General features: G+C 42.5%; 1 protein-coding gene across 4 annotated transcripts in view; it reads left to right on the top strand.

Moving 5' to 3' along the window:
* The window catches only part of LOC121284814, a 142,364-nt gene that overhangs the window by 36,219 nt on the left and 89,618 nt on the right, over positions 1-16,527 (top strand). For 3 of the 4 annotated variants that reach the window (XM_041200540.1, XM_041200551.1, XM_041200557.1), the window contains exons 4-6: positions 6,651-6,701; positions 9,484-9,585; positions 13,528-13,628. In XM_041200540.1, coding sequence (XP_041056474.1) covers positions 6,651-6,701; positions 9,484-9,585; positions 13,528-13,628 — 254 coding nt within the window. Of the gene's footprint in view, positions 1-439; positions 493-6,650; positions 6,702-9,483; positions 9,586-13,527; positions 13,629-16,527 lie in introns of all 4 variants that reach the window. The other variant, XM_041200567.1, reaches the window with a different exon arrangement.

A 16,527-nucleotide genomic window follows, 5' to 3' on the forward strand; every position in this document is an offset into this window, starting at 1 on the left:
ATCCAACATTGAAAAACCACTTCAAAGAAAGATAAACTCATTACAAGCTAATAAAACTGTCAATTGAACAAGCTAGCTATCCCCTTCAGGTTGTGTAAACAGCCCCCACAGTCATTCTCAGAGCTCAGCCAAGCATTCATGAGGTGGCCATCTGCAGATCCGATCTTTGGCCATCTGTTCAGCCTGCTTCTGTTGATTGGTAGGCAGTTTTATGAGATTGTAAGAGCAACCTGGTTTTTCAAAGGAATTTTTGAATGGCTGATTTTTAAAAAATTTCATGAAATTTCAAAAACTTGCCAGTATTAATACATGACTTATTGGTTCTGTCCTTGTGCATACTGGAAGAGTGCTTCAAAGGTTCACTTAGACATTAAATCAATGTGAAAACTAAACCGTAGGGTTCCCTACATATATCCATATCTGATTCTTCATATTACAGAATGCAGAAGAGGAAGGAGAAAGGACTCCAATGCATCTGAAACCTGACACTGTGTGAGTCAATTTAAGGACAGTGCCCTATGATCAACCAGTGCATTGAAAACATACTTGAAGCCATACAAAAGCTTTAAACACATACATAAAAACTTTTAAAAACATATTGTACGCCCTCTAAAGATTATCTAACACGAGGTCTTGACTCCAAATTAGGGGTCTCCCAAAGTCAAGACTTCTCTGAGGAGACATGAACCATATCTCCTGCAAAAGCTGACGTGACTCCATCAAAATTGCAGGGGGGTTTGAAATGCCCACCTCCGCAATGGAGCCAACATGGTTGGGAGTGCTGCATGCAGGCTCCCTACCCGCATGCTTACCCAGTGTGGTCAAAAATTGCTGGAGACAGGAATGGGGCAGGAATCCCAAAATCTGGTCCCACCAGCCATTTTAAAAATTCTTCCGTCTCTGTTCCAACATGGATAAAGGCATGAAAATCTGGCAAACTGAGCCAGCAGCTACTGTTTATTTTAAAATCTTTTTTGAGCTGCACTCAAATTGCCAGTGCTCAATTCAGCTTCCTGCTTACTGCAATTAGCAGCTCTTCAGGAAATTGCACATTGATTTAATTGCCACTGACAATTTCTGTTAACCAAATTACAGTTTCTTTTACCACTTTAAAAATTCGAAGTCAAATTCAAAGTGTTAAATTAAATTTCAGTTTGAGGTATACTCACAAATACTTGCAGAGAATTCCCACTCTCACCAAATTCCTAACCTTTGCATTCTACTTATGGTGCACAGCTTTCAAGACTAGTATGTGTGACCCCTCTACACAAATGCATTAGTGAGCTTTTGGATAGATGTGGGCTTTAATATTTTCAAGCTTTTTTTGGAAGTTAATTGTAGTAAAGTTAGAAAGATTTAGCATGCACTCAAAATATGACCATAGTTGCCGTGGCACTGAAAGGCTGGTAGCTCAAAGATTAGGGCTAATTCCTGGTATTTGCATAGAGATGTTGCACTTGCAGGGATTTGCAAGGATGGAAAGTTGAGGACTGTGGACTTTAGAGTTTATAATTAGCAGTTCCAGCACGTAGCCCTCTTTGTCATGAATACCTGATCGTAGAATTAATCTAAAGAAACCTTTCAGTGTCACACAACTAAGTCATATTTTGGATGCATTCTAAATCTTTTTAACTTTACTGTGGATAATTTTTGAAAAAAGCATGAAAATATTAAAGCCCAAATCTATCCAAAAGCTTGCCAATGCATTTGTGTGAAGTGTCATATAGTCATAGAGGTTTACAGTACAGAAAAAGGCCCTTTGGGTCATCGAGTCTGCGTCGGTCAAACAAGTACCTAACTATTCTAATCCCATTTTCCAGCACTAGGCCCATAGCGTTGTATGCCATGGCATTGCAAGTGCACATCCAAATACTTCTTAAATGTTATGAGGCAACATCCTGGTAAATCTGCTCTGCACTCTCTCTCGTACAATCACATCCTTCCTATAATGCGAATTCCGGAACTGCACGCAATACTCTAGCTGTGGCCTGACCAGCATTTTATATAGTTCTAGCATAACCTCCCCGCTCTTATATTCTATGCCTCGGCTAATAAAGGCAAGTGTCCCATATGCCTTCTTAACCACCTTATCTCTCTGTCCTGCTACCTTAAGGGACATGCACGCCAAGGTCCCTCTGATCCTTGGTACTTCCTAGGGTCCTACCATTTGTGTATTCCCCTGCCTTTTTTGTCCTGCCCAAATGCATCACGTCATACTTATCCGGTAGGGAAACTATTGGAGAAAATTCTGAAGGAGAGAATCTATCAAACCTTGGAGAGGCAAGGTTTGATCAGGGATAGTCAGCATGGCTTTGTCAGAGGGAGGTCATGCCTAACAAATTTGATTGAATTTTTTGAGGAGGTGACCAGGTGTGTAGATGAGGGTAGTGCAGTTGATGTAGTTTATATGGATTTCAGCAAAGCCTTTGATAAGGTCCCACATGGGAAGCATATAAAGAAGGTAAATTCACACGGGATACAGGGTAATTTGATAAGGTGGATTCAAAATTGGCTTAGTTGTAGGAGACAGAGGGTGAATGCAGAAGGATGCTTTGGTGACTGGAAGCCAGTGTCCAGTGGCGTACCACAGGGATCTGTGCTGGGTCCCCTATTATTTGTCATTTATAAATGACATAGATGACTATGTGGGGGGTAGGATTAGTAAGTTTGCGGATGACACAAAGCTTGGCCCGGTGGTTAACAGTGAGATTGAGTGTCTTGGGCTACAGGAAGATATAGACGGGATGGTCAAATGGGCAGATAAGTGGCAGATGGAATTTAACCCTGAAAAGTGCGAGGTGATACACTTTGGAAGGAGTAATTTGACAAGGAAGTACTCAATGAACGGAATGACACTAGGAAGTTCTGAGGAACAAAGGGACCTTGGTGTGTGTGTCCATAGATCTCTGAAGGCGGAGGGGCATGTTAGTGGGATGGTGAAAAAGGCATTTGGGACACTTACCTTTATCAATTGAGGCATAGATTTATAAAAGTAGGAAGGTCATGTTGGAGTTGTATAGAACCTTGGTGAGACCACAGCTGGAGTACTGTGTGCAGTTCTGGTCAGCACATTATAGGAAGGATGTGATTGCACTGGAGGGGGTGTAGAGGAGATTCACCAAGATGTTGCCTGGGATGAAACATTTAAGTTATGAAGAGAGGTTGGATAGACTTGGGTTGTTTTCGTTGGAGCAGAGAAGACTGAGGGGCGACCTGATCGAGATGTATGAGATTATGAGGGGCATGGACAGGGTGGATAGGGAGCAGCTGTTCCCCTTAGTTGAAGGATCAGTCACAAGGGGACATAAGTTCAAGGTGAGGGGCAGGATGTTCAGGAGGGATGTGAGGAAAAACTTTTTTACCCAGAGGGTGGTGGAGGCGGGTTGCCTCACATCCTTTAAAAAGTACCTGGATGAGCACTTGGCATGTCATAACATTCAAGGCTGTGGGCCAAGTGCTGGTAAATGGGATTAGGTAGGTAGATCAGGTGTTTCTCACGTGTTGGTGCAGAGTCGAAGGGCTGAAGGACCTCTTCTGCACTCTGTGATTCTGTGATTCTGAAATTCCATTTGCAAGTGATCAGCCCATCTGACTATCCTCCTGTAATCTAAGGCTATCTTCCTCACGATTTACCGCCCCACCAATTTTTGTGTCATCCGTGAACTTACTGATTGACCCTCCTACATTCAAGTCTAAATCGTTTATATATACCACAAACAGCAAGGGACCCAACACCGATCCCTGTGGAACACCACTGGACACAGGCATCCAGTCACAAAAACACTCCTCGACCATTACCCTCTGCTTTCTGCCACTCAGCTAATTCTGGATCCAATTTGCCAAATTACCTTGGATCCCATGGGCTCTTATCTTCATTATCAGTCTCCCATGCGGGATCTTATCAAAAGCCTTGCCGAAGTCCAAGCAGACTACCTCAAATGCATTGCCCTCATCTACACACCTGGTCATCTCTTCGAAAAATTCAATCAAATTGGTCAGACATGACCTCCCATTAACAAAACAATGCTGATTGTCCTTGATTAATCCCTGCCTCTACAAGTGTAGATTAATTCTGTCCCTCAGAATTGCTTCCAATAGCTTCCCCACTGAGGTCAGACTGACTGGCCTGTAGTTCCCTGGTTTACACCTTCCTCGCTTCTTGAATAACGGTACCACATTGGTTATCCTCCAGTCCTCTGGCACCTCTGCTGTGGCCAGAGAAGTATTGAAAATTATTGCCAGTGTTCCTGCTTTCTCCTCCCTTGCCTCAGTTAACAGCCTGGGATACATTTCATCCGGGCCTGGAGATTTATCCACTTTTAAGCCTGCCAGACCACTTAGAACCTCCTTCCTTTCTATGCTAATTCATTTAATTATATCACAATCCTTCTGTCTGATTTCCATACCCATGTCATCCCCCTCACTTGTGAACACCGACACAAAGTATTCACTTAGAACCATACCTACGTCTGCCGGCTCCACACACAAATCACCACTGTGGTCCTTAATGGGCCCTGCTCTTTCCCTAGTTATCCTTTAACTCTTAATGTACTTGTAAAATAACTTTGGATTTTCCTTTATTTTACCTGCCAATATTTTCTCATGCCCCCTTTTTGCTCTCCTAATTTCCTTTTTAAGTTTCCTCCTACACATTCTATACTCCTCTAGGGCTTCTGCTGCTTTGAGCCCTCGGTATCTGCCAGAAGCCTCCCTTTTTCGCTTTATCCAATCCTGTTTCTCCCTCGACATCCAGGGTTCCTGGATCTGTTGGTCCCACCCTTTGCCTTTACTGGAATATGTTGGCCCTGACCTCTCCCTATTTCCTTCTTGAATAAGTCCCACTGCTCTGACGCAGATTTACCTAAAAGAAGCTGCTCCCAGTCCACTCTCGCCAAATCATCTGATCTTATTAAAATCGGCCTTCCCCCAATTTAAAACTCTGATTTCTGGCCCATCCTTGTCTTTTTCCATAATAACCTTGAATCTAACGGAGTTATGATTGCCAGTTGCAAAATGCTCCCCCACTGATACCTCTAGCACTTGCCCAGCTTATTTCCCTAAAATTAAGTCCAGGACTGCCCCCCTCTTGTAGGACTTTCTATGTACTGGCTTAAAATGCTCTCCTGGATGCATTTTAAGAATTCCGCTTCCTCTAAACCTATCACACTATGACTAACCCAGTTAATGTTGGGGAAGTTGAAATCCCCCTTATTATTTTTACACAATCTGAAATTTGCCTACATATCTGCCCTTCTATTTCTTTCTGATTGTTTGGAGGCCAATAGTAACTCCCAGCAAGTGATTGCTTCTTTTTTTGTTTTTCAGTTCTACCCATATGGCTTAATTTGAGGAGCCTTGTAAGATGTCATCCCTCCTTACTGCTGTAATTGATTCCTTGATCAATATTACGATACCCCCTCCTCTTTTACCTCCTTCCCTGTCTCGCCTGAAGACCCTATATCCTGGAATATTGAGCTGCCAATCCTGCCCCTCTCTCAACCATGTCTCTGTGACAGCAATGACATCATACTTCCATGTGTTAATTTGTGCCCTCAACTCATCTGCCTTATTCGTCAGACTCCTTGCATTAAAATAAATACCATCCAACCTTGCCAAACTCCTGTGTGCCTTAACCGGCCTATAATTTCTATGCCTTCCAGACTCACTTGCTCTCTCTTTTAATTTTGGCTGTGCATCTCCCCCTGCTGAACCTCCTCTCAGGATCTAATCCCCCCACCAATTTCATTTAAACCCTCCCCAACAGCACTTGCAAACCTCCCCACAAGGATGTTGGTCTCATTCCGCTTCAGGTGTAACCTGCCTGCCTTGTTCAGGTCCCACCGCCCCTTAAAATGGTCCCAATGTCCCAGAAATCTAAAGCCCTCCCTCTTGCACCATTTCTCCAGCCATGCATTCATCTGGAATAACCTCCTATTTCTATACTCTTTAGCGCATGACACCAGAAGTAATCCAGAGATTACTACCTTTGAGGTTCTGTTTTGTAATCTGTTTCCTAGCTCCCTAAATTCTGCTTGCAGGGCCTCATCCCTCCTTCTACCTATGTCATCGGTACCAATGTACCACGATCTCTGACTGTTTGCCCCCCCCACCCCCCCCCCCAACTTTTAGAATGCCCTGCAGCCGTTCAGTGACATCCTTGACCCTGGTACCAGGGAGGCAACATATCATCCTGGAGTCACATCTACGGCTGCAGAAACGCCTGTCTGTTCCCCTTACTATCGAGTCTCCTATCGCTATTGCTCTTCCTCTCTTTTCCCTCCTGCCCTGTGCAGCTGAGCCACTCACAGTGCCATGAACGTGTCACATGGAGTAATCTTAAAAGGAATGCATCATAGAGTGCAAAGGTTAGGAATTTGGTGAGAGTGGGAATTCTCAGCAAGTATTTGTGAGTGTATCTCAAACTGAAATTAAGTTTAACATTTTGAATTTGCCTTCGAATTTTTGAAGTAGTAAAAGAAACTGCATGTTAGTTAAGAGAAATTGTCAGCGACCGTTCGCTTTATTATGTGTGCTTATGTGTTTTGCATAGAAGCTTTATGTCTTACTGCTTGTCTACAAAAGCACCATCCCATGGGCCTAAATGATGTACCATTTTATCTGAGCAAGTAATACTATTTTGGTTCACTCAGGACTTGAGCAAAACAAACACCAGGCAAGAAATGGCAAAGATTCCTCAAGTTGTAAGTATTAATTAAATTTAATTTAAATATGTTACAGCTTTGTTTTGATTATTCTTTGGAGATTAATTGTCAAAAACAGCAGGGCTTGATTGATAAGAAAATTATACTGGAAATGAAAAAATATACATATTGGGCTGAATTTTACCAGCCCCCCCCAAGTGGTGGAAACAGAGGCGAGAGGGCTGGTAACATAGTAGGAGCTGTGATAGGGCAACTCCCCGATGCAGTCCTCCCACTGGGGAGGTTTCCTAATGGTGAGCTGTGAGATGGATCAGCTGCCTGCTCCATGGAGCTGGGCAGCGATTTGCATAATTAAGGTCCCAATTACGAGGCTGCGAGCATTTTGCCACAGGCAGAGCAGCTTCCCCTACTCCTGTTGTGTGGGGGATCACTGTCTTCATGGAGGCAGCCTCCCTGAGGCTCCACAGGCCAAAGAGGGGGGTCACAAGCAGGAGCATCAGCCTCCATGGCCCCAATGATTCCCCCAGAGGGTCTTCCCCTCTGTCCTGCCAGTGCTTCCACCCTCAGTCCCCTAAATTTTAATTTAGACATATCTCTCTAACGTCGCCTCTATTGTGAGATGTTGTCAATGTCTCCTGTCAGCAACAATCACATCACCCAGCAGGGCTGATGAGGCTTCAGAGCTGCAGGCCCTCTGATTTGGCCATCACCATCAGACGCTTGCCTGCTGTCCTTAATTGGATGCGTGCCTGCAGGCAGTTAGTTAGAAGGCATCTTCTGATAAAATCATCAAGTTGGTCCCAGCACGTGCAGGTTTGGTACCTGCTTTTCAGCCAGGCTCTGGAGTCCCTGAGCCAGTGTTAAAATTCACCCCTTTGTATCTTCAAATTTGTGGTCACTGTAAAATCTATAGTTATTGTGAACTGTGGTGTTAATAAATTAATGGTTGCTGAATAGAATGAGTTTATTTATAGCAATAGAATGTAAATTTGGCACTTCAAACATTGCATATTATAATGTGATTTCTGATTAAAAACTGGTTTGTCACAAACTTTAGAAATTATGGGTAAAGGGTTGACTGTTCAGCACTGACCACAATTTTATTTGTGGTTGGAAACCCACTTATCTCTCCTATCCTTATAAATGAGCCTCTATCATATTTCTTTGCTCTACTGGCTGCTTCCAAAGTAACCAAACTGACTTACAAAAAGCAGGGGTGAGGAGTATCTGCTCCTGACTTTCAGCATTTTATGGCCGACATTTTTTTTAAACAGCAAACGAATCAACCTGTGAATTTGCAGGAGCATTACTCCTGCCCCCTGATGCTATATGGTCAGTACTATTAATGATGACTGAAATATGGAAGGCCATAACTTTGCTTACCAAAAATTGGAAATCAGCTTTTCATACTCAACTCTGTGAAGGAGAAGAATTATCCCACTGTGGTCCCTGAGCACCTTTCACTCACTCAACACATGTTCAATATCTGTGTAGCCCTGCATGAATATTTAGTTTCATTAGACCCAAGCTAAGTTGTTGAGTGTCAATTGAAGATCTCTCAAAAACTATCATTATTAATTCTGAAGATATTTAGAAGGATATTGGCCCTCAATTGTTTCTAACTACTGTGGACAATCTTTACCATGCTCATTGATTTTGCTCAGGCATGAATTTGTAGAAGTTGATTTTGCATTTACGAATTAGGTACTTTAAAAATCAATCAGATTCCAGTTCATTGCAAAGATTTGCTTTTCTAGTCAAGGAGCTTAAACAATTTAACCTAAGATAGGAGCTGGGAAGCAATTTTCCGACCTCATATGACTGTGGGATCCCTCACCTACCTGTAACACACGTTGAAGAATTTGGTGAGAAAATGAGGTGCATGCTGTCCGTCTGACATGGAATTCATGGAAAACAAAGTTTCTCTCAAAGAATGTGAAGTTAGAAAATTAATCCCCTTTGTGTGGGAAATGCTTTATGATGTAACATGGGCAAGGAAATTATCTGCTTCGGGTGGCTCGGACACCTATCAGCAAATACTCTCCAATAAGTCTCTTGTTCCGTGGACAAATGTTCTCTCTATTGCTGTAAGTCAATTACACCACTTGACCTCTTCTCCCCTATTTAGGCACTGCAGATCACAGTTGATATTTCAAGGTGTTAAGTTTTTTTTTAAAAATCCTTTGCGAAATTTCAGTTGTAACCAAAGCTGGACTTAAAGTTTAATAGTCTCCATCATTGAAAAGCTTTAGAATTTGTCATTGTTACAACAGAGCAAGGAATTTGGATAAAAATTACATGCACAGGATGCCATGAAATAACAAATATTGCTCCCTGGAGTTGATGCTGGGGCCTCAACCTTTCTATGAAGAAAAGTCTTGTGGTTGGAAATTGAGCGACTAATTTATTCATGATAGTTCCAAGTTAACTTGGGCAATAAAAATTTAGATTATATGGTAATTTGAGTTAAAAGAAAAAACTGGGAATTTAGTTTTTTTTTAGATAGACAACCTGAATTCAGTGCTTTGACTGAAGAGCAGACAGTACAGCCAGTTTGTGGATAATACTATGAGCTGGTTTTTGAGTGTGTAATAGGATTATTTCCATAATCAGATGTTCCAGGTGAGGACCAATGGTCACAAGGAATCCTGGCCAAGGAAGTATTGGGAGCTCAGCTCCTGATTTCCACCCATTAATTTAAATGTGTGGACGCTGCATTCTCACAATTTCCCAAACAGCACTCCTTCCAAATATTGCAACTCAAATGAAGCACCCAGTTCATGAATCAGCCATAATATGTACCCCTCCTGTGTCTTCAAAGATTAGAGAAGAACTTGAAAAACTGAAAGAAGATGAAAGAAAAGAAGTCTTTCAAAGAATGTTTGCAAAGTGCAAACGCACATCAACTTTTCCTCATTCGAAGGTAAGTGTTTTATAACTTTTTTCTTAATCATAGTATCAGCTTAATGTACAATACAGGGTATGATAGTGTGCTGGTTATGTTACTGAACCCTGAACCAATAGCCTGGTGAGTGTTTCTTTTTTATGCATTCATGGAATGTGAGTATCACTGGCAAGATCAGCATTTATTGCCCACCCTAATTGCCCTTAAGGAAGTACTGGCAAGCTACCTTTTTGAGTCACTGCAGTCTGTGCTTTGTAGATACACTCACAGTGCTGCTCAGGAGGGAGTTCCAGGATTTTGACGCAGTGACAGTGAAGACTTGTGTTCAAGAACTAGCCACATCCCTAGCCAAGCTACTCCAGTATAGCAACAATACTGGCATCTACCTGACAAAATAGAAAATTGCCCAGGTATGACCTGTCCACAAAAAGTAGGACAAATCCAATCCGGTCAATTACTGCCCCAGTCTACTTTCAATCATCAATAAAGTTTTGGAATGTGTTGTTAACAGTGTTATCATGTGGCATTTACTAACCAATAACCTGCACAAGTGAGTTCAAATCCAACCATGACAGTTTATGAATTTGAATCCAGTTAATTAAATTAATCTGGAATAAGAAGCTAGTAAGATGACTATGAAACTATTGGATTGTTGTAAAAACCCAACTTGTTCTCTAATGTCTTTACCTGGCCCAGCCTATATTTGACAGCAAAGTGGTTGACTCTTAATTGTCTTCTGAAGTGGCCTAGTAAGCCACTCAGATGTATCAAATTGCTATGAAATGCCTTGTAAGAGTAAAAACATATGGACCATCCAGCATTGATCAAGGCATCACATTCAGACATAATAAAGACACAACCAGCCAAGTTGACCCTACAAAGTACTCCTCACTAACATCTGGGGACATGTGCCAAAATCAGGAGATCAGAGACTTGTCAAGCCTGACACAGTCATACTCACGGTTTCATACTTATCAGCCAATATCCCAGATTCCTTAGAAGAACACAAGAAATTGGAGTAGACTATATGGCCCGTTGAGCCTGCTGTGCCATTTATATCTGATCTTGGGCTTCAACTCTGCTTTCCTGCTGCTCTTCACAACCCTTAATTCCCTGAGAGACCAAAATTCTGTCTAACCCAGCCTTAAATGTATTTAGCAATGGTGCATCCACAACTCTCTGGGCTAGAGAATTCCAAAGATTCACAACTCTTTGAGTGAAGTAATTTCTCTTCGCCTCAGTCATAAATGATTGGCCCCTTATCCTGAGACTGTGCCCCGTGTTTTAGATTCCCCGACCAGCAGAAAAAATTCTCTCAACACCAACCCCATCAAGTCCCTTCAGTTTTGTATGTGTTTTTCAGTGAAATCACCTTTCATTCTTATAAACTCCGGAGAATATAAGCCTAATTTATTCAGCCTGTCATCATAGGACAGCTCCCTTACCCCAGGGACCGTTTTAGTGAACTTAAAATAAAAACGAAATAATGTGGATGTTGGAAATCTGAAATAAAAACAGAAAGTGCTGGAAATACTCAGCAGGGCTGGCAGCATCTGTCAAGAGAGAAACAGAGTTCATGTTTTGAGCCAAATATGACTTCTTCAGAAGTGAAGGAAGGTAAAAATGTGATAGGTTTTATGCTGTAGAAAGAGGGGAGGGGGTGAAAGAACAAAAGGGAAGGTTTGGGATAGGAAAGAGGGCGGGAGAGATTAAATGACAAAGATGTCCGGGAATAAAAGGTAAAGGGAGTGGTAATGCTTATGGAAAAGAGTAAAAGCACTTATCTAAAGTGAGTGTGAATGGCAAAATAGTGAGCAGCTGTGTCTGAAAGCAAGAACATGAAAAACAAGATTCAGACTGGCACATGGCAAAAAAACAGAATCAAAATGGGGAACAGGGTTCATGATCTGAAACGATTAAAATTGATGTTGAGTCTAGAAAGTTGTAAACTGCCTAATCGGATGATGAGGTGCTGTCCCTCCAGCATGTGTTGAGGTTCACTGGATCACCTCAGCAGGCCGAGGACAGAAATGTGAGCGTGAGAGAAAGGTGGTGAATTAAAATGACAAGCAGCTCGAAGCTTGGGGGAAATGCTTCCAGGCTGAACACTAGTATTCCACAAAGCGGTCACCCAATTTGCATTTGATTTTCCCAATGTGGGAACATTGTGAGCAGCAAACCCAGTATAGTAAATTGAAAGAACTACATGTGAATTATTGCTTCATCTGGAGCCTTGGACGGTGAGGAGAGAGGAGGTAAAAGGGCAGATGTTACACCTCCTGCGATTGCATGGGAAGTTGCTGTGGGAAGGGATGAAGTATTGGGGGTGATTGAGGAGTGGACCAGGGCATCGATCCCTTCAGAATGCTGGTGGGGAGGGGAGAGAAAGATGCATTTTGTGGTGAAATTGTGCTGGAATTGTGGAAATGATGGAGGATGATCCTTTAAATGTGAAGGCTGGCGCGGTGGATAATGAGGACAAGGGGAACCCTGTTGCTTTTCAAGGAGGGAGAGGAAGGGTTGAGAGCAGAAGTGTGGGAAATAAGTCAAACATGGTTGAGAGCCCTGTTACCCTTCCATAACAGCGTTTCTAATATGTCTTCCTTTTTCCTCAACCAAGGATTTCCCCCACCACTGTGGTTGATAGATGGAATCCTAGAGTAAGGGTGAACCGCTTGATAGACTGAGAGCTAAAAGAGCAAGTAGTTGAATAAAGCTGAGTTATATCAAACTGTGGAAGATCTGGAAGTGAGGGAGAGAATAGTAGCAGATAGTGAAATAGTGATTGAGATTATTGGCAGGGAAAATGTAATGGCAGGTTGAACATTCTAACAGTACTGTCTGAATGATTAATTATTTAAGCTCATTTTGCTGACAATTGAATAATAGAAACACTGAACAGGGTAGTAATCTCAGACTTGATCCTATAGAAAAAAAATTATTTTATAGATATAGCATTTAGAGTAAGTAACATAAACAATATATCTAAGTCTGTATATACCAAAAACAGTGTAAATAATGAGAAACCGGTATCAGATACAAAAGTACATGCATTTATGAAATAGGAAATTATGTGAGAGACATCAATTTAGGTAGATAGATATAATTAGCTTGGGAGCAATAAAAGAGAAAGTGTCACTTAGAAATTATTATTGCTGCTTAATATAAATGGGTGAATGCTTAAAATGTTGATAAAGACAAGTCATTTTATTGCCCCATGTACTTTCTCAGCTTAGGTATTCAATAGAACAATCATATTGTGTACTGGTGGGAAAAAGGTGTTAGGGTAAATGAATCTCTGTAACTATCAAGCCAGTGCTTGGCTGCCATGAAAACAAGTTAAACAATTGGGTTGAAATAGTAGAAGGATAGGGTCAAAATCGAAAGGATATTTTCTTACCCTGTTAGTCTTTGCTCATACGCCTGGGATGCTCTGTTTGGTTCTAAACCATAAGAAGAATATTATTGCCTTTACAGTTTAGAGAAAACCACAAAGGTGGTTCTCGGTATTAGAAAGTTAAATCATGAGGAAAGACTTGTTTTTGAAATAGACAAGTTTTCATCATTTTGAAAAGAACTGGCAAAATTGACCCAGGTAAATTTCTTATTGGAGGAGGGATTTAAATAAGCACAATTAGAAGTAAGATAGACAGGAATACAGGACATCTTTATCCACTGCAGCATCACTGGACATGTTCAAGCTCCGAACCTATGCAAAATGAAATTTGCCAAATTTATTATCATACATTATTGCTCTCTTTTATTTAGAATGTCATAGTATCATTGAACATTGATTACAATTGACAATTATTATTAGTAGATTGGATCATCCTAGCTATAAGTGATTTTCTTAGAAAAATGGGAATTTATATGTACTTAGGATTAAGACAAGTGTTTGTCCTAAAATGTGATTAATATCAACTGTATTAAAAGTAAATTGTTGGTTATTTGATTTTTCAGATGGCAGAGGCCCTGAAGAATGAAAAAAGATCATTTGATTCACTCAGCAATTATTTTGAGTCAAGTGGTTCTAATTTTCTCCAACCTTATTTGCTTCCAGTGTAAGTATAGCTATTTATTAAGAACATGACTGCTAACATACATTTACTTAATGCTGTGTGCATTTTTACATCATGTGGTAATTTTTGGACTTTGCATTTCTGGAACTGCACCTTGCTCTTAGTACTGCACATCGGAAATTCAAATTGTATGTTCGGGATGATCTTCAGCTCAGTTAAGATAATGGCTGGAAAAGTGCAAACAACATTCCTTAAATTTCTGGATAATTACTGGACAGGAGGCATTGATAATTGAGATTGGGTGGCGGCAGTCAAAGGGGAACAGGGCATGGCTGACTGAGGAAGGGAGGAAGGGAGTTGATAGCCCTATGAGGGCTCATGGGGGACAGAGGGTGGAAGCTGGAGCATACAGGGAAGGTCAATTTTGAAAGATGGTAGGTCGAGCATTATTGTGGGAAGATTAAAGGTTATACAGAGAAGGTCCACAAATATCCCCATTCTCAATGATGGGGGAGCCCAGCACATCAGTGCAAAAGATAAGGCTGAAGCATTTGCAACAATCTTCAGCCTGAATTACCGAGTGGATGATCGGTCTTGGCCACCTCCAGAGGTCACCAGCATCACAGATGCCAGTCTTCAGCCAATTCAATTCACTCCACCTGATACCTAGAAACGGCTGAAGGCACTGCATTCTGCAAAGGCTATGGGCCCTGACAATATTCCAGCAGTCGTACTGAAGACTTGTGCTCCAGAGCTTGCTGTGCCCCGAGTCAAGTTGTTCCATTACAGCTATAACACTGGCATCTACCTGGCAATGTTGAAAATGACCCAAGTATTTCCTGTAAAACAAAAGCAGGGCAAATCCAACCTGGCCAATTACTGCCTCATCAGCCTACTCTCGATCATCAGTAAAATGATGGAAGGGGTCATCAACAGTGCTATCAGGCGGCACTTGCTTAGAAATAACCTGCTCACTGATGCTCAGTTTGGCTTCCGCCAGGGTCACTCAGCTCCGAACCTCATTACAACCTTAGTTCAAACATGGACAAAAGAAGTGAGATGAGAGTGACTGCCCTTGACTTCAAGGCAGCATTTGACCGAGTGTGGCATCAAGGACCCCTAGCAAAACTGGAGTCACTGGGGAAAACTCTCCTCTGGTTGGAGTCGTACCTAGCACAAAGGAAGATAGTTGTGATGGTTGGAGGTCAGTCGTTTCCGTTCCAGGACATCACTGCAGGAGTTCCTCAGGGTGGTGTCCTAGGCTCATCCACCTTCAACTGTTTCACCAATGATCTTCCCTCCATCATAAGGTCAGAAGTGAAGATGACCGCTGATGATTGCACAATATTCAGCATCATTTGTGGCTCCTGAGATACTGAAGCTGTCCACGTCCAAATGCAGCAAGACATGGACAATATCCCGGCTTGGCTTGATATGTGGCAAGTAACAATTGCACCACACAAGTGCCAGGCAATAACTATCTTCAACAAGAGAGAATTTAACCATCGCTCCTTAACATTCAATGGCATTACCATCACTGAATCCGCTACTGTCACCATCCTGGGTGTCACCATTGACAGAAACTGAACTGGACTAGCCATATAAATTCTGTGGCTACAAGAGCAGGTCAGAGGCTAGGAATCCTGTGGCAAGTAACTCACCTCCTGACTCCCCAAAGCCTGTCCACCATCTACAAGGCACAAGTCAGGAGTGTGATGGAGTACTCTCCACTTGCCTGGATGACTGTAGCTCCAACAACACTCAAGAAGCTTGGCACCATTCAGGACAAAGCAGCTGCTTGATTGGCACCCCATCTACAAACATTCATTCCCTCCACTGCTGATGCACTGTGGCAGCAAGTGTGTGCCATCTACAAGATGCACTGCAGGAACTTACCAAGCCTCCTTAGACAACATCTTCCAAACCATCTAGGACAAGGGCAGCAGATACATGGGAACAGCACCATCTGGGAGTTCACCTCCAAGTCACTCACCATCCTGACTAGGAAATATATTGCCGTTCCTTCATTGTCGCTGGGTCAAAATCCTGGAAATCTCTTCCTAAAAGCACTGTGGGTGTACCTACACCACATGGACTCCAGTGGTTCAAGAAGGCAGCTCATCACCACCTACACAAGGGCAATTAGGGATGGGCAGTAAATGCTGGCCTAGCCAACGATGCTCACATCCCATGAATGAATTAAAAAAAAGTTGAAGGAACAGAAGCTCAAGGATGATTGAAAGCAGAGGATGATGGATGGAAGGTCACGGGAGTCAGTTCCAATGTGCTGGGAGCTGACCAATGGTGATTGGCTATAGCCTGAGTGTCAATGATAGCTGGTCAAGGGTGAAGGGGGTAGATCGAAGGCCAACAAAGGTTGGGCAAGGATGATGGAATGAGGAATGAGGGTGGTGGAGGGAAAGTCAAAGGTGATAGAGGGAGGGCACAGGATGATGGGTTCCAGTTGCAGGGTCACCGTGCAAGTGTGAACGGACATGGCTACATCAACAAGAAGAGTTCTCTGGAGTGATTCTCGAGGACGGAGTTGACAAGGGTGGGTGGATGGAGACCAGGGTGTGGCCAATACTAAGTGTAGAGCTCCCCATTGGTCAAAAGTGCGCAGGACAGGTGGGTGGGCCTCAAAGATTGTGCTGACCAGATCTTTGTTTGCCTTTGTTCACAGTTCACCTCAGGCAGACAGGATGGGTCAAGTGCGCCCAGTGCTTCAGCTAACTTTGGTGCAGTTGCTGAGGAACTGGCAAAGCATGGCCCAGGACTACCTAGAAATCCAAACCTGTTGAAATCAGTTGTAAATATCAACTGGTCATAATCGATCCATACTGGACTGAGTTTAACAAGATACAACAGGAATAACTGGCAATCACAACCGGAAACCAGTTGGCAGCCACCACTCATGGGCCCCACATCACCCATCATTGAT

The sequence above is a fragment of the Carcharodon carcharias genome, chromosome 1, assembly GCF_017639515.1.
Source record: "Carcharodon carcharias isolate sCarCar2 chromosome 1, sCarCar2.pri, whole genome shotgun sequence".
NCBI lineage: Eukaryota > Metazoa > Chordata > Chondrichthyes > Lamniformes > Lamnidae > Carcharodon > Carcharodon carcharias.